The sequence below is a fragment of the Netta rufina genome (assembly GCF_964035555.1).
Source record: "Netta rufina genome assembly, chromosome: 1".
NCBI classification, from domain to species: Eukaryota; Metazoa; Chordata; class Aves; order Anseriformes; family Anatidae; genus Netta; species Netta rufina.
In genome coordinates, this window is record NC_140123.1 from 70444583 (window position 1) to 70462810 (window position 18228).

Here is an 18228-nt window from a genome sequence, read left to right on the forward strand (position 1 = left end):
GCAGTTAAAAATAACGAACAGAAAGAAAATTGGGTCTCTGGATATATCCACTGGATTCATGCAGCGCTTGACACTCCCTCAGACATCAGAAACAGAACAGGAGAAAGTCTGACTTCTCTCATACAACATGTCATCTGTTTCAACCATTTCGAGGTTACGCTTTGGTGCAGGTTTCGGAAAAATTCATGAAGTCAGTCTACAAAACGTATGTCAAAAGCAACACAAAAGCATCTGGCCAAAGCTCACAGGTGATCACCTGTCCATTAAATATAAGAAGTTATATGCAGCATATGAAATTGTACAGGCTATTGGCTATTCAAAGCTGCAACATTACTCCTAGCCTTTGAGAACTTATTTGCTGCCTTTCTCTGAGAACACGGTTTGGAGCAGAAGGAGAAAAGGAGTGAAGGAAGAGCACAGAGAGGAAGTAAGGGAAAAAAACACAACATGTATTTTTTGTTCTGTTAAAGTAAAACCTGTCCAAGATCTCCAAACAGACTATTTTTTAATCTGCTTTTATTCCCCAGAAAACATACCACTTCCATGACGTGTGCACTCCATTGAGAGAGAAGCTGCAAGCCTTGGAGAGAGAGATCAAAGAGCTTCCGATACTCTGCATCTGTTTTCTGAGCTTCCTGTCGACCAGAACCAGTCACCACCTAGAACAATGTTAAACAAACAAAAAGCTTTAGAACATGCTGTGTCCAGCTTCCGTAGTCAATATTCTAACCAGATTTCTTTTAAGCATTAAAACAGTGTCACGTATCAACACCTGCATACAGGATATTAATATCACCTTTTTCTTCTAGAGAATTACCTAGCCAAATTTCACAGATTCTGGTCAAGAGATAGAAGCCACTTGTACTCCCAATCACATTGTTGCGGATTAATTCATGACAGCAAACAGATCAGTTCTATTTATATATATAAATATATGAACCTTATACAGTGTATTTTAAATATGCACGTGTGTATATATATGTTCACTTCATTTTGCTTTTTATCTAATTGCTTAACTTATAATTTTATTCAATGCATTATGAGTACACATTTGGAGTAAGAGCTTGACAACCTATTCCAAAAGAGACATGCAAAACATTTCTGGGATATACATATATATATATAGGCAGAAGAACATTGCAGTTTGTATCAGAGGATAGCATTTTAAATTTTAGTGCAAGTATCATACAAAGGTTACTAGCCTTGTCTTCAGACATTTAACAATAGCTGCTAATTAGTCACGTAAAGTCTGCACAAATAGCTCTAATCCCACCCACCTCACTGTTGCTGTAACGAGCCAGTTCTGATATGAAACGCATATGGTCTTCTCTGATTTGGATCATCTGCTCACATATATTGTACTGGGGACTGCTGCTGGAAGACGTGCATGTCCATCTGTTCCAGAAGACAAAAAAAAAAACACACCTGAATCAGTTTAGGCAATAAAAAGTACAACTGATACTAAAAAGAAACAACGAAAACACGTAATTTTTTATTTTTTTAATCCTCCTTCTCCTCCATTTGAGGCCTTTCCTCTCCTCTCCCCTCTACCTCCGACCCTGCACATGGCAAATTAATGATGGATTGCCTTTCTGAGTTCAAAGCACTTCTTCCAAGCTTGTTTGTTGTGGTGTTTTTGTTTGTTTTGTTGTTCTTGTGTGTGATTTGGTGGTGGTGGGTGTTTTGTTTGTTTGTTTGATTTTGAAGGCTGCTACTGTGAAATACAAACCACCATTTCTCTTCAAGAGCATACACTTATGAACAGGACCGAAAAGGACTGAAAGGCAGGGCAGAGGGACAAGTAGAGGCCATGAGATACATTTAGAATGTATCAGAATATTTTTCTTTATTCATGTTTAATGAAGAAGAGCCTATAGTATGCTCCCAAGCAAAAAAAAAAAAATGTATTATTAAATACTAATAACATGTTATCAAGAGGGACACAAAAGACATGCTACCAAGAGTGTCACGTTAAGTAGCCTCACACTTTTAGTAGCTCAGTAGGCTCACTACTCTTGATTTTCTCTTAGCAATTACATGCAGGTTACATGTTTTTTTTCTGCAGGAATTAAAATGCAAAGCACTACATTCTAAATTTACACAACTGCATAGAGGGAAGGTCTCAGAGGATCACAGAAACGTCCACTAAAAACAAAGCAGTAACTATAAACCATGGAACCATTTCTATAAAAACTGGCTGCATTCCCCAGCTGTTTTGCTGTGTTGCACTCCTAGCAAAAAAAAAAAAAAAAAAAAAAAGGACACAAGCTAAGTTGCTGCTCCATATACAATATATACATGCCTATTTTCCCATGCACTACTGCTCACCTTGCTTAGTATAATCCTTCATTTCTTTTAAAGAAAGTTTCATATTTAAAGGAAAAAATAAAAATTATATTAGTGTAAGATAAAATGTATTTCCTCCAACCCAGGTGATAAGCAACGTCACAGATGCAAGAATGAGTTCACCAGCATAGAAAGGTCATTAAATAGCCTGTCCTTTCAATTGCATTTACTATGTGAAGTACATTAATTGTGAAATATCCAAAACAAAAAGTAAACAAAGGTGAAAATCCTATTAGAGTAATGACCACAGACTACCAGGTGATTATAAAAATACACCCTACTGGGATCTTCCTATCCCCAGCCCCCAGATACTCCCATCTTTGTTTCCCTCTCCCCCTTACCTGGATTTATTTTCCTCATAATGGGCACTGGTCTTAATGTATCTTGCAAGTTCAATCTGCATGTCACCAAAGAGCGGGACAACCTGCAATTGCTGCACGCAGGGAATAGAAAAAATCAGATTGAATAAACGATTAAACACAAATCTTAGTGAAAGGAAACCGTTATTTACCCACATGAAAGTGCAACGTGATTTTTTTTTTTAATTATATAAAACTGTGTGCGCATCTAAAATGCAAGACAGTTACCTTTAAAATTACACATTATGAAATGCTCTCTTAACCAACCTTAAAGAACTTGTCTATCTTGGCTAAATTTATCCTTTTCTTTGCATCCAGCTTATAGATGTTACTGACACTTCCATCCATCAGATACAATCCAAAGCCCATAACCTGGGAAAAAAAAAAAAAAAAAGATAAATTCTCTGCAAAAGGACCTCAGGGGTAAAAACCTGCTGCAGTAAGATTGTTCTTCGTATCATTAAAAAAACAGTTCAAAATACAGAGTCCTGAAACCACTCCCCTTTAAACAGAAGATATTTTCAAGCTTCCTTCTCAGGAAAAACAAACTTCAATACAAAAACAAAATTAAAATTCACACATTGGGTAGAGTTCTTTTATAGTATTAATAGTTTCAACTTTATTATTAGCCTGATTCGTTATCCTTAAATGATGTTTCTTTTTTGTAATAGGCTTAGCAAAAAAAAAAAAAAAACAACAATGAAAAAAAATCAAACTAGAGCCCAGCTATTTTAACATACCATTTTTTCCACTTCCATTTTATTAAAATTCTGTATGTGCAAACAGATATCTAATAGAAGTTTAGGACTAACATATCCGAGCTGTTCCTTTTTTTTATGGCCGTCAGCGTATCTCTGAATTATACGCACAAGAGCTCAGAAGCATCCAAAAAAAACCAACTATTTGTATTTTGTCCAAATTACTCATTAATGTAAACCTGTAATTGAGTATTTACAAGAGTCAAGCGCTAGAAACTTAGCCTGTTCAACGCACACATTTACTGAACAAAAGGCCTAAATATGAAAGATGCCAAATATTTCTACAGACACAATGCAAACGTTCTACTTGTGTGCTTCAGTTTGGTCACAATAAATTGAGTTTTTTAGAAGTTAAACACCAAAGTGATTCAAAATATTTGTCCTTAAACAAATTCTCCATTTTTAATCTATACCTTTTCTTTCACTGTCAGTACATGTTGCCGGTAACACTGACCTCGCTACATATTGCCCAGCACTCTCCTATTACACGTGCACATTCCATCTAACTAAATTTGTCTCCCTACTAACCTTAATTTTAAGCTGCCTGTTCCCTGAAAGCTTTGATATACAGTGTCACTTCCAAAAACCTTTTATACAAATTTGCCACATATCTAAAAATAAAATGTAGTAGTTCCTTTCTGTTGTTGTTATGAAGCGTTAACACCATTCAATAGAATTAGTTTCCTAGCAAAGCTACCATTTAGTTGGGTTAACTTCAATTTATGAAGAACAAAAATGGATTAGAAACTTTCTAAATAGATAAGCATGTAATATTAAAAAAAAAAAAGACATCAGAATTGAAAAACAGGAATCATTTGAGTAACTCATTTCATCTGGTTCTGGCAAAAGGAAGCAAAAACAACAGGAATTCAATTTATGTCCTGCTTCAACCTTTCTTTAAGCTTGTACTGAAAAGAAACCTACTTTCAAAAGCATATGTTTCTCGCTGGGTGTTAGATACATTTTGTTTTCATAGTAGTCCACACACAAATTCACGATATCTGCAAGCAGTTCTTCGTAGCCAACAATCACTTCCAACTGCTGCTGTAAAGACTGGAAAAAAAAATAAGAAAAAAGCATTAGTCAAAGAGTTGCACTACCAGAGGAACAATGGTTACTACCAAACTAAACGGATTGTAATGGTTCTGTAAAGCATTCAGTATTTTGCAAAAAAGACAATTTGAACTTACTTGTGTTATCTTGTTGTGGTTAGCAAGGAACATGGAGAGATTCTGGGATTCTTGGATGGACTGAGGATCTGCCATTTTCCGTAGGAATTGAGCAGCTCTTTGTAAACAAAAGAAAAACAAAAACAGCATTTCCCTTCAGTGGCACTGCTTGTAAGCAACTTTATCCCATCTTAATTGAAACCCAATTACCCTCATATCTACCAGACAGTCAGTGGAACTGTAAGTTGTCAACAAACCTGTAACTGTCAGTGTAATGGCAATACCATCAGTGCATCACCCACCTCAAAACTCCTGAATCAAGCCAAAAGAGAACCTGAGAGACATGGCCATTATAAAAATGCATTAACCAAACACTGGCTATGGATGCTACAAAGCTGTGCCAAGAGCCTATTCTACAAAACAGGGAAGGCTTTTTAAGAAAACAGCTGAAAAGAAAGGTGAAAGTCCCCTATGAGAGATATACAGACGCAACATACCCTGAATTAACTGTTTTTCAATCCCAAATGCCCCGCTGCATCCTAGTTAAAAGACACAACTTAACCCAAACTAAAAACTATTTGGTGAATTTCTCAACTGATGCAGGTGGCAATGGCTCTACAGATCCAAGCCACGTAACAACCCAGTAAAATGCAGCCTTCCAAAACCAGAATTTATCCTCCAACAGCATGCCTCCAAAGAAAAACAAGCAAACCAAATAAGTTTAAGAGGTCTCCAGACACAACTACTACAAATGGCGCTTACTGGTAGAGGCAAACAAATAAATAAATCTCACATAAGTGGATCAGTACAGATAAAATTGACTAGTTGTCTGAACGCTTTTCTATACGAAAGACCACAGATGCTAGAGCTGGCATAAAGATAGCCTATCTTCCCCTGCTGCCCTGACCACTGCGTCTAACAAAAGCTACCTGCTATCATCTGGCTGCCCCAGCAGAACTCTCAGCGGCTGATCCTCTGCCCTCCTCCCCTTCCTGCTACACCCGCAGCCACAACCTCTTAACAGCAATGCCGAGATGCCTTAAGAACAACTCTCAGCTAACAAATATCAAAACTAGATGCCAAAAATAGCACAAGTGACCAGAAAGTCAGTTTTCTCCGAAACTTGAAAAGAAAAGCTGCACTGAGCAATGCATATTCAATACATTCAGTGTTCACCAAGACAGAAGCATTTCATAGTTTTACATTAAAAGACAGAAGAACCGTCTGTTGCCGGAGATTTACTCAACTGCTTAACTGCAGTCATTGTACCTCTACTTTCAAGGTTATCTGTTTTACCTGTGAAAGGACTACGTTTGAAGAGATTCTGCCCAAAAAAAGGAGCAACTGCTGCCATCTCGTGGGAGGTCTGCCTCCCAGCAGCAGAAACCCTGGCCCTGCTCATTTCAGCTTACCGCTTGTAGGCCGAATGGTCGTTCTTCACGCTGCACTTCATGTTTTTAAGCTCATCTAAAACTGCAAACATGTTGATAAATTTGCCCAGTGTGATCAGATAGGCTTCAGAGACAAAGTCTTTTCTCCTTTCTGCGTGGCACAAGCGTCTCACCTCCCCGCAAAACCGTTCAATTGCATTTCGCTAACAGGGGAAAAAAAAAGAGGAGTCAGGGAGTAAAAGCCATGATGTTTCCAGGAAAACAAAGTTTTATCACACAACTGGAGATCTGACAGCTGTCTGTCTTCCCGTCTATGCAGGCTCTTCCACTGTCACAACAGACCACTTTTGGTACATCTACAGGGTCCAGTGAAAAGCACCACTGAAGTAGAAAACTGTTTAAAGCATGCAAGGCCAACAAGGCAACAGCATAAGCTTTCCAGTTCCACCTGTGTGCACAAGTGTCATGAGTGATTTTAGCCACAGAATATACCTGGCACAATGGGAAATACTCTTTGCAAACTGAAGTCATACAATTTTAAAATCCCTTTGGAAAAAGTGACTTCATATTCTTTAGTGAGGAAATATATATGCATTAGAAGGCAGATTGTAGGTATAATCTCTTAAAAAAAAAAAAAAAAAACACAACACCAGTGATTAGCAGTACTACATGCCAATTTGCACAAACACCCTTGCACACGGTTGAGGGCTTATTTCCAAGTGCACATTAGGGCTGTTTGAGATGGAGCTTGAAAGTACGAAGAGACAAAAGCTTCAAATGTAAAGGGGAATCTGTTCTTAGTTTAGGACAACAATCTTGAATGAAATGAGACTGTTTGTAGTCAGTAAGAACCACCAGTTCAGGAAGATGACAGGAAATGTCACATTGCATTCATTCTCCTCTTCCTACACGCTCTGGGGCTTGCAGGCTCTAACTGCTCTGGCTGCCTCAGAACACTGCCTGGAAACAGCCTCAGTCCATTGAACAAAATGGCACGCTGCCAGCATGGGAGGAGAAAGAAAGATAGATGCCTATTCTCCAGTCCATGTTGAGTTTGCGTAGCTGGCAGGTCAGAAAAACTGGGTTAGCTTGCCTCTGCTACAGAAATTTGTAGTAAAGCTGTACCAGGTGCTATGATGTCCAGATTTGTGGATCCCTCGCTCCCCAACAAACAATTCCTGTGCTGCAACACTCTTATGGATGCATGTGAAATGTATTATATTTCTATTTCCTTTCCTCCTAAAGTGCCAGAGCTGTTCCCATGTGCTGGGCAGGGACCACAAACAATTACCTTCTATTTTATGCTGAAGGTCTTATGCTTTCAGGATTGCCTAAAGTTTTAAAGACATGCATTAGAAATGCTATCCTTCTATGACACTTCTTTTTCCCCAAAAAGTATAATGATTAGGTTGAGTATCTGAGCACATACTATTAACCATACCAAACAGGAATATAAACATAGAAGCTTACTAATGAACTTTGTTTCCATTCCTTTTACCTGAAAATACATAAAATTCATCAGTTTTGTGACTTCTGGTTCCAGAACTTCCACTGTTTTCTCATAAATTTCTACTCTGTTAGGCTGTTCATTGCACTTGACCTGAAGACAATTAAAGAGATTGTTACACTTGCAGCTCTCCCTGACAAAGCCTCACAAACTAAGAATCCAAACAACAACTTGAGAAAACATATTATCATTCTGAAGATCCAAATTTAAGGCATAAATTGCTGGGCTTGATAATTTTGTGATTGTTATGTAAGATTCAGCGCATGTTTAAAGAAAAAAAAAAAAGATTTTTCTAATACCTCACAGCAAATAATTTTTCAGACAGTTTTCAAACACTTCTGTATGGTAAGAACAATATTCTTTCCACATTATTATGCCATTTGTTCAGTCATGCACTAAAATAGGGCCAGAACTAGAAGATAAAACAGATTACCTGATTTCCACTCTAAATATTTAAACTATGGAATAAACCTTGCATTTCAGTGCAAAAATAATTGCATTACACATTCCTTAAAAAGCATGCTGTTGTCAACTGCATGGTTATAATTTTGTTCAGTCTTCTGATGTATCTTAACCTTCTTCCCACTCCATGCTTGCACAACCATTCCCAGATACCTGAGGCTGCTTATAGACTTGTCATCTATTCACAGGGGTTTGTTTTCGTATACAGATCAAGAAAACACTGCATAGTTCTGACATTTAGAAAATGACTACCTAGGATATCTACAAACCTAAATGCATAACCTAAATGTTAATTATTACTTGCTATATCACATGTTAAACCTGTTCTGAATTTAAATATTTGGAAAAAAAAAACAAAAAGGCCAACTGTTTCCCAAGTGATAAAAGACACTATTCTATGGCATGGCCAGCTTGCTAATTCAGGAGCACACTAAATTTCAGAGCTTGTTAAAAAATTGTATTCAAAACAAGATAGAAGTTCACATCCTGCAGGACAGTTCAGTTTTGATCCTTTACCTGTGGAATGGCTCTTGAGCAGCTTCTCCATGTGTATAACATGACAGCATATTCCTGACCCTCTTCTAGCATTTCATTCTGTAAGAAAGACGTTCAGTAATAATTAAGCATTGTAAAACAAAAGGATTAAATCCACTTGTCTGCCAGCCATCGTTCCAAACAAACTTATTTCTCTTATCGGGATGTATACGTACACACACATGCACATTACAAACAGAATGATACGTCATGCTACATGTATATAAAATAGCATGGCCATAACAAATAGGTGCAGCCGGCACATTACATGCATCAGAGCTGTCTATACCACTGAAATAAAGATATTTGAATTAATCAGTTATGGAAACCCAGCTTGCCTATAAACCAACAGATAAAAAAAAAATCCATCTATTCTCAGTCGCATTTTAGCATCCAACCTAATTCTGAGAAAATCTTCATACCACTTAAGCCAGCAAACACCTATGAGATCACTAGTTGACAACTGCAGCAATTACACCTACTTACTGATAAGAATCTCCCCAAATCAAATTATCTTTGGCTTTGTTCTTCCCAAAACTAAAGACACTATAATCTATACATAAAAGCCGGGGACTGCAGGTAGAATGTTCAAGGATGGAAGAATCAGCACATGCAAAGCAGTATCTTAATTTACATGTCCAGGAAGAGGACTGACAACATACAAACACAATCAAAAGATGGGTAAGGAGTCACCAGATAATTTTAAAGGCAGACTAGTGTAAATTTACATAACTTTCAGTAGCATGTAATCAGGTGTTTAACGTATCCATTCCACAGTTTGTGAACTGGCTTCTAGACTTACAAGACATATTTTTCCTCATTTTTCAAAAGTGCATGAAACAACTGAGAGTTCAGTACAGACGAGTGTTTGCAACCTATAAGTTCTTTTGTATCCCACAATAGCAATACCGTCAGCAGAGATGGCGCTGCTCATATTAAGTCTTATCTTCTATTGTGGAACTGTTAAAAACCACAGAAGAACTTATCCAAAAGCACACCAATAAACCACTAACATACACACTCACCACGGAAGACCTTATCCAAAAGGACGCCAATAAACCACTAACGCATACACTTAGAGCGAAGAAGCCAACAAAGCCCTTCAACACCGCTAACCCGACGGAGAAGCAGAAGAAATTTGGGAGGATGGAAATTTTTAATTTTTCATTTAAGTTACAACAGAAAGCTGTAAACACAACTAACTCACCTCAGAACACTGGGAAAATGCACAGCGAAAGCATCAAACTTTTGAGCAACATTGGTTGATCAAGAAAAAAGTAAATTCTAAAATTATCGAGAAGTACATGTACACAAAGAAATGCCACATGCTTTTTCATCTTATTGCCTCCTCAAAGCGTTGTAGGTAACCTGGATTCCTGTTTTCTGTGACCACAATAATGAAACGCAAGAGCAATGTTCTTCTTTTTTTATTCCAGGTAAAAGAAAAAGTACGTATCTGAACAACCACTTACCATGCTAGAGTGGACTGTAGCTTGCTCAATGTATCTTGCAATACCAGTGACAAACGCATTTCTGTCCTCAAAGTTAGTGTTGAAGTTTGGCTGCAGAGAAAACAGATAGAATCAAATCCTTGGTGGGGAAAAGGACTTACATATATTGTAAATGTGAACATGTTTGGTTTTTTTTGGTTGCTGCTGTTTTGTTTATTTGTTTGCTTTTTAAGAGCGCACACTTGTGCAAAAGATCCGCAAAACTATTTTTTCCTGAAATGACAACAGACCTGGTAAAGCAGAGATGATGGTGGGGGTTCAATACATGGTTGCTGATCTGGCAGTGGTAATTCTTCCAAGAGATCCACATTGGACAAGGCATCCTCCAGTGTTACTTGGGCAGTCATTTTGCACCTGTGGTTTAAAAGAAAACAAATATTTATATATATATATATATATACACATGTGTATACTTGCACGTACACGTAGCAAAGAGCAGGGAACTCCTGCTTTTGGGGGAAATATGCAGTATTTCCCATCAATAAAGACATGTCCTAGACACCGTAATGGAAGGGAAATAGTAAAACCAAAACTCAGTTGGTTTTAGTATTCAAGTTTAAAAAAGACTTTTAGGACTGACAACCTCCTCCTTTTATGATCTGAGAAACGTTTCTCCTTCCCCACTGCTGCACACCAGAAATGCAGCAAAAACAGAGGAAAAAATGGCCTCCAACGCACAGAAAAGAAGTACTGCCCTCAAATCTAACCATAAGGACGCCAATCTGAAGTTGTTAATAAACAAACAGACCACCGCCACAAAAAAAAAAAAAGCAAAAACAGAAACCAAAGCAAAAGGAAGGAAACGCTCAGAACAGATAAGCTACCTGCCCTCAGAGACCAACCGGTATCCAAAGCTGTAGCTGCAAAACCAACAAACCACATACGGAGAGAGCTTGCCAACACATTCAAACAGCTACGCTAGAAAGATCTGCAGGCCTTTTGCTTCTTGAAACCATGGCTCCAGCCGTGCTTCAAGCCTGAGCACGTGAGGTTTCATTAAAATAAATAAATAAGCAGCATCTGTATCATGCAGTCGGCAATCCCTGCTGAAAAATGATGAAGGACTGGACTGACAGGAGTGCTTGCTGGCAGAGCTGCCCTGGGACGCTTGCCCAACACCATCCCACGCCCAGCTTGAGCTCCTCCACAGCCACCATGGTTATTCCCAATGAGGGGCAGGCAAAAAAACACAGCATCTTCCCTCCAATAAATAAGCAAATGTCAAAAAAAGCTTTATGTATGGGCACAGGTCCAGTGAGGAGGTTGAACTCTTAACAGTTTCAGCCTGAAGGAAATGGATGAGAGTTGCTAAGAAGTCAGAGCACCGCAAATAAACGTTATTTTAATATTTTTGTTGTGAGTATCTATAGATCAAGCTTTAGCTAAAATAAAAGCCAATGCACTTTACCTGCGATAGCTTAACTGAGAGGCTCCTTCATACATGAAACTTCTCCCCACAGACTCACTACCAGAGCAGAAATCCCCACTTGCCCAGCTCCCTCCCGTGCTGTGGCATGGGACAGGTGAACAGCCACAAACCGCTATGAAAACCTCCTCCACCCATACTCAAAACCCAGAGAGAAATAAGGGTTCCCCATTTCAAGCTAAAAGCTACTCCACTTAACCACATAAAGGGGAGTTGGCGCTTCACAGAAGAAAAAATGACAAAGCGCCCTTCCCCAGCCCAAACATCCTCCCCAGCACTAGTAAGGATGCTTGGAGCACTGTGTCCAGTTCCAGGTCCCCCAGTATAAGAGGGACATGGACATACTGGAAAGAGTCCAGCATTGGGCCACGAAGATGATCAAAGGGCTGGAGCCCCTCTCCTATGAGCAGGCTGAGAGAGCTGGGGAAGAGGAGGTTCAGGGGATCTCATCAGTGTCCATAAACACCTGAAAGGAGGGTGCAAAGAAGATGGAGCCAGGCTCTTCTCAGTGGTGCCCAGAGACAGGAGCAGAGGCCCTGGGCAAAACCAGGCCCCCAGGAGGCTCCCCCTGAGCCCCAGGAGCACTTCTGTGCTGTGCGGGTGAGGAGCCCTGGCACAGGCTGCCCAGAGAGGCTGTGGGGTCTCCTCCTTGGGGATCTCCAAAAGCCGCCTGGAGATGGGCCTGGGCAGCCTGCGCTGGGTGGCCCTGCTGGGGCAGGGCTGGGGCCTGGTGGCCTCCAGAGGGCCCCCACAGCCTCAGCCCTTCCGTGCTCCTCCTCCTCAAACACACCCCAGTTCCCCAGCACAGAAGAGAGCCAAGGATACACACACAAGCAAAACCCCAATCCCTTCTCACTCACAGTGCCACCACCCATTTCACAGCACACACCCACTGAACCCCTGTCAGCAGGAGGGAGGTGTGAGGCAGGGAAACATGGCTTCCTGCTGCCCCTGGCCTGTGAGAAGAAATACAGGACGGCACGTTTTTTCCAAGCCCTTCGGCATGATTTCACAAAGATAAATCAGCATTTCTGGGCCCAGGAGAACGTAACTAATTGCGTGCAGACTGTTACAAAAGCCCTGTTTTAAGGTCGCTCACGGCCTCATTTGGTAACTTTGATCCGCATGCCTGGTGCTTGGTTGGCCAAGCCATTTCAGCATGCCAGTTCCCTGCTTTTTAATTCAATTATCTAACAAGACGTGAAAGAGGAAGAAGCCCCTTCCTGCCCAGCTCTGACACATCTGCAGACGTGGCCAGGGCCCGGCTCTGCTCGCCCTCTGCCCCTGGGACCAAGCAGCAGAGGCCTGAGAGCAGCGAGAAGGGCAGGAGCAAAAGCTCCTGATGTACGAGCCCTGCCACCTGGGCAGCAAAGATTTTCTTCAAGGTTGCTTTCCCCCCCTTCCTTTTTTGCTGCTGATGTTAATAAAACCAGCTCCAAAAGACAAAAGTTATTTCTGATGTACAAACACAAACGGCTGGCAAAAAGAGATTTTGTTCCCCCCCCCCCCCCCCGCCTCAAGTATCAGGAAAATTAAATTAAGGAAACTGAAATTCCCAAGACACGAAACTGGATGGTTTTGCTTCCTTGAGACTCATTCAGTCCGAGTGAAGTTACAGGTGAAATTACTGGGCAGCAGCACCAGCATTTTAGCAGACTCCCTTCTGGCAGAGAACATGATAAACTGCAAAAGACCTCCTTAAAAAATCATAAGCCAGTCTGATTAGGAGTTTACCTAAATGAGAACAAATTAAAACACCGTAGTTACTCTAATAATTATAGTTATACAAGTCAATTTACCCAAGCTGTGAGGTTTATTTCCTACTACTTTCCTGTGATGCTGTGTTTTCAGCTTTACACCTACCTGAGGTTTACACCTACCTGAGAAGACAATGTGTGAATTACTTTTGATTTTTTTTCCCCCATTTTATTATCTTTGCATCACAACCAGCATTACAGCACTAAAGACAAAGCATTCCAGGAACATGTTTTCCTCGAAGTGCACAACTTATTAAAAACAAACACTCATTACCTTTCATCCTCCCTTCAGGAGTAGGACTCCCACACCCTACATGCTGGTTAGCTAAATGCTGGTGTTTGAGGAGCACACTCAGCTTTCTAACTGAGACAGCAGTGTCTGGGCCGATTCCCAGCCTCTTTTTGTGGATTTCAAAGCCAGCACACAAAAATCCCTGTCTCCTGTACAGGCAAGCTTCAGTCTTACAGTGTGAAGTCCCATCATGTCCAAGGGTCAGAGGCATCATTCACAGGTGGGTTTTTTTAGGGAAACTTTGTGTATGCTAGTGCAAGGTCACTGACTAGCTTGAATTTTCTTCTTTTTCGTTTCTGGAGGAGACGAGCACCAGCTTGAGCTGCCCAGAAAAGCTTATGCTGCAGAGCTTACCATGCTGTCTCCGTGACATTTGGTCCACAAGAAAAACAAAACAAGGAAAGGCACCAGACCTTGAAGCTCCTCCAGTGTTACTTACATTTTGATCTGACTTAGGAACTTGCTTATCATTCAGACAGAAGGTTTGCTGATCTATTTAAGTGTCAGCATTCCGTACATTGCTCACAGTCATGCAATGGCATTGCACGCAGTGCCCTGCTCAGCATCACTCTCTGTTTTTTAAAGATGAGGGTCAATCCTAACAGCAATCAATAAAGCTTTTCTACATCTCCATCCCTACAGAATAACGTAATAGCAAAAGATTAATTCCAAGCATATCAGAAAATGCCCAGCATGCATCTTTCAGCTTGCTCTTTAGGCCCTTCTGAGGTTTCAAACTATTTGGAATAAAAACAGATACATATATAATTTTCCCATAATTTCCTCCTGCTTATGTCTTTTGAACAGCAACAACCAATTAGAAGTTACCAGAAGAAAATAACAAAAAATAGGAAGTATAGAAAGTAAGGACTGAGAAATTAGAGCGGAGAGAAAAGTGCATTAACTCCAGAACCACTATGAAAAAAAAGAGGACTGCTGTAATACAATTCCACTCTCAAGCTCAAAGTTTAAAAAAAAAAAAAATCCTAAGGAATTAAGGAGGCAGGAGAAAAAGAAAAAAAGAAAAAAAAAAGACACACACACACAAAAACACCACTGTTGAATTTTTAAGATTTCTGCCAGTGACAGAGTTATGCGAGTCAAATTATTTATCAAGCAGAAGATCAAGAGACAATTCACAAATAGTCTATAAATACCTAAAACAGGAGTATGTTGGCAGATGGTAGGAGATAGCTCTTAAACACGTCAGCAACAGCACCCCAGATGCAGAAGATGTAACTTGTAGCTGGCAACTAAGTCTTAAAAAAGGGTAAAGCAAACGAACTTAAGTAACCGTAGGCTTCTTGAGACCTCCTTGCAAGTGCAGAAATGACCAAGCAGTTCCTTTTAAGCTTCTGCCACAAACACTTGGGCAAGACTTCCCGCAGAAACAGCCTCTAATGGCCTTCAGGATCAATCCATCTGAACTTCGGAGGGACACTGATTGTCACCACGAAAAGCTGAACCTTAGAACTGGGCTGGGTGACCTGCGTACAGATGAAGAATAAAGCCCTTCTCCACTAATAGCACTTGATGAAAATCTTTGTTCAGTAAGATCAGAGTGTGCAGCACAGGACGTGTGACGAGCAGGGGGTCAGCACCACCTCCACGCCTGGTCAAAACTTACGGGCTGCCTGCACACACTCACCAAGCTGCAGCTTCACGTGGCATCTGGGGGACGGCTGTGCTAGAGAGCTGCAGAAGATGCACTCCATCTTTTTCGCTTCTGCCTGAGGTTTTTCCTCCCGGTTTAACAAGGTTGCCAGAGCGCCCAGAGGTCGATGTGCTTCTCTCTTCTCTCTGTGCACTTTCTGGCACCTGGTTTCTACTGAAACCACGAGCTCCAGGAATTGTTGCAGATGCAGTAACGTGCCTGCATCTCTGCTCGCATGGCTTTACACACGATGCAAGTCAGACCACAAGGACTCATCTGTATCTACGCCAGTATCTTAAAGACTGACCTCAAAAAAAAAAAAAAAAGTATGTATTTTCGTTTAACCACAAGTTCTGAGCACACATGAACTCTTAAAACAAGCATGAATCCATCAAAAATAGTTATACTTCAGCCTGACAGCTGTGAAATCTACAAATGCATTTAAAAAAAGGAAGTGATATAAATAAAAACTTCCTTAAAACCCCAAAAAAACTATTTCTTATCCAAAAAAAAAAAAAAACTGAAGAAGAATCATGCCCAAGCCTGAGATAATTAAGGGTGGCTATAAATGACTTATCAAAAAACTGCTGGATAACAGAAGCTCTAGAAATTTTTATGATTTCACAGACGAGAACAGTGCTGTATTTGACTGCAGGCAGGTGCTGGGAGGGGATTCCCTGTGCCTTTCTGCAGCCCACTGGACACATTTTTCCATTTTGTTTTTGAACAGATGCACTGCCTCTCCAAGTGCTTGTGCATGTTCCCAGGCTCAAAATAAGACAAAGAGGAAGTCTGTCTGCACTTTAAACAGCACTTCCTTTGACACTGGCTCTTTTCTTTCCTAAGTCTCCAAAAGCATCTTTGAATTTCAAATTAAACCAGGAGTCTTAAACTAAGCCTAGCATGGATACTGAAAATTATGATTGTGGTGCAATCTGTGAATTTGAATGCCTTTGCACGAGTTGTTTTGATTTTTAAAAACAGGCTTAAAGAAGTAAATAAGCCAAAGCTTAATCTATTTCACATGGCAGGATATGATGATAAAATTCAGATAATTCTAAGTGCAGCAGCTAAGGAAGGGGAAAAGAAGCACATCCTTCAAAAAAAAGAGGCACAAAGGTATTCAAGCAGACCATCCACAGTAGGAGAGGAATTAAAATAGGGATAAACTTAAAAAGACAAGCGAATGATCTAATGAACTGGGACCTCAGCGATCTCCATAGGAATCGGCGACAGCATTCCCGCAGGAGCAGGCTGGCTCTGCACAGCAGACGTTCAGCTCTATCCCTATAGCAACGCAACATTTTTCTCATTTCTTCTGTTCCCTTGTGCCATTCTTCCACGTTATTGGCTCGCAGAAAATCGATTGGATCATTTTTCTATGAAGATGAATTGATTCAATATTCCTCGTAGTGTTCCAGCTCAAGATAAACCATGAGACCGAACACAACGGGCCCTTATGAAGGCAAAAGGTAATGAAAGGAATTGATCTTCCTTCCCAGGAACAGTACAGCAACAACTGTGATGCTCACTTTTCTTTCCAACTTCCAAGATCTCTTTCAAAATTTCACTTTTAGTTTTGTTTGGTCTTAAATAAGCTTCAAAACCAGCAGCGGCTCAGCTGCAGATCTATCGGCTCAGGCTGAGCAGAAGCGATTTTAACAAGCTGATAACTGAACTGCTTCAGAGAACAGCAATACGCTGGACCTGTCCCGTCTGAATGCTCTTTTTCAGTGCTCTGATGGCAGGATCTGCCTTTTTGCGAAGGGGATTCATGTGGGGTGGGTTTGGGTGCTTTTTTTTCCAGGATTGGAGCTCCTCTTCGTTCCTAAGCAACAGATTTGCATAAGCTGAGGGAGCAAAGAAAAAGTCCTTTCACATCATTTCCTGACCCACCTTATTAAAGTAAGGGACAGAAGGAAGCAAACAGCGGCTGACCGTCCTTTCTGCAACAGATCTGACGGGCAGCTAAGCTTTCACGAAGCCTGCATTTGGAGTAAAAAAGGCTCAGGAAGTGTAAAAAGGAAAATAAAAAAATAAATAAATCAAAAAAGACTGAATTATCCTACCCCGGCAGCACAGCAAACCCTAGAAGAACGGTCACATAAGAGTAATGCTGAACTCGGTGCGGTGCCGGATGCTCGGGGAAGCGGCCGCAGCGCCGTGCGTGGAACCCAAAAGCCACGCTGCCGTGACTCAGGGCCGACCCTCCCTGCCCACAGCACCACCAAGGGCAGCAGGACGCTGCTGCCAGCACCGTGGTCCCCGAGACGCAGCGGCTGGCTGACACACGGAGCAGCAGGCAGCTGAGAATCAGTCACGCTCGTGGAGGAATTGCAGGCGCCCCCCCTCCTCCAGGGCTACCAGCCTCCTACCACGTTCTTACAGCCCAGCAACGTCCCGATGATCAAACCTAGGGTCGAGTGATAGCCCCACACAGTGCAACTCACACACTCCAAAAACAGGAGCCTGATTCTGCTCACTGCCACCCGTTTTGTTTGTAAACCCACGGTGGCACGGCAGGGGCCCAGCCCCGCAGTTCCTCGCTCGGAAGGAATCCCACGCACGCGGTGGAGGAGGGAGGGTCTGTCTGCTCTGCAACGGCACTCGCACTGCAGGAATTCACGGGCCTTCTCCGTGGGTTGGTTTATCTGTGTAACTAAGCCTCGAGCCCAAAATACAAGCCCCTTGGTTTCAAAATAACAATAATAAAAAATATACGTACCCACTACTGGTGGGGCCAGGTGGCTTGTATTGATTTGCTCGCTAGTTCTTACCAAGCTGAATTTATATTCTGCGTGAATACCACATTAAAAAACACGTGAATTTTAAAACTTCCACACATATGAAAAACCCTGCTGCAGTACTTGGCCTCTCCTCAGGACAGAAGGAAGCTGAAGCTCTGTCTATCCCCTCACTCTAGCTTGGGTTCTGCTGCGCCTATTTCCCTCGCCCTTTTGACACTCTCTGATGCTCCGTCTTTGAATTGCAGCAAGCACAGCTTAGGTTTTGCTGTCCTTTGACTTCCAGTTCTTCGTTTTGATTGCTTCTTGGCTAACTCC

At 41.2% G+C, this 18228-nt stretch overlaps 1 protein-coding gene across 2 annotated transcripts in view; it reads right to left on the reverse strand.

Moving 5' to 3' along the window:
- CYFIP1 (cytoplasmic FMR1 interacting protein 1) overlaps positions 1 to 18228 on the reverse strand; it is a 62181-nt gene that overhangs the window by 39481 nt on the left and 4472 nt on the right. The window contains exons 2-12 of one of the 2 annotated variants that reach the window (XM_084301294.1): positions 10268 to 10391; positions 9999 to 10088; positions 8509 to 8586; positions 7522 to 7623; positions 6045 to 6226; positions 4654 to 4750; positions 4388 to 4516; positions 2973 to 3077; positions 2688 to 2779; positions 1278 to 1395; positions 537 to 659 (exon numbers count right to left, since the gene is read on the reverse strand). In XM_084301294.1, coding sequence (XP_084157420.1) covers positions 537 to 659; positions 1278 to 1395; positions 2688 to 2779; positions 2973 to 3077; positions 4388 to 4516; positions 4654 to 4750; positions 6045 to 6226; positions 7522 to 7623; positions 8509 to 8586; positions 9999 to 10088; positions 10268 to 10384 — 1233 coding nt within the window. In that variant the 5' untranslated portion in view covers positions 10385 to 10391. Of the gene's footprint in view, positions 1 to 536; positions 660 to 1277; positions 1396 to 2328; positions 2345 to 2687; positions 2780 to 2972; positions 3078 to 4387; positions 4517 to 4653; positions 4751 to 6044; positions 6227 to 7521; positions 7624 to 8508; positions 8587 to 9998; positions 10089 to 10267; positions 10392 to 18228 lie in introns of those variants that run through there. The other variant, XM_084301295.1, reaches the window with a different exon arrangement.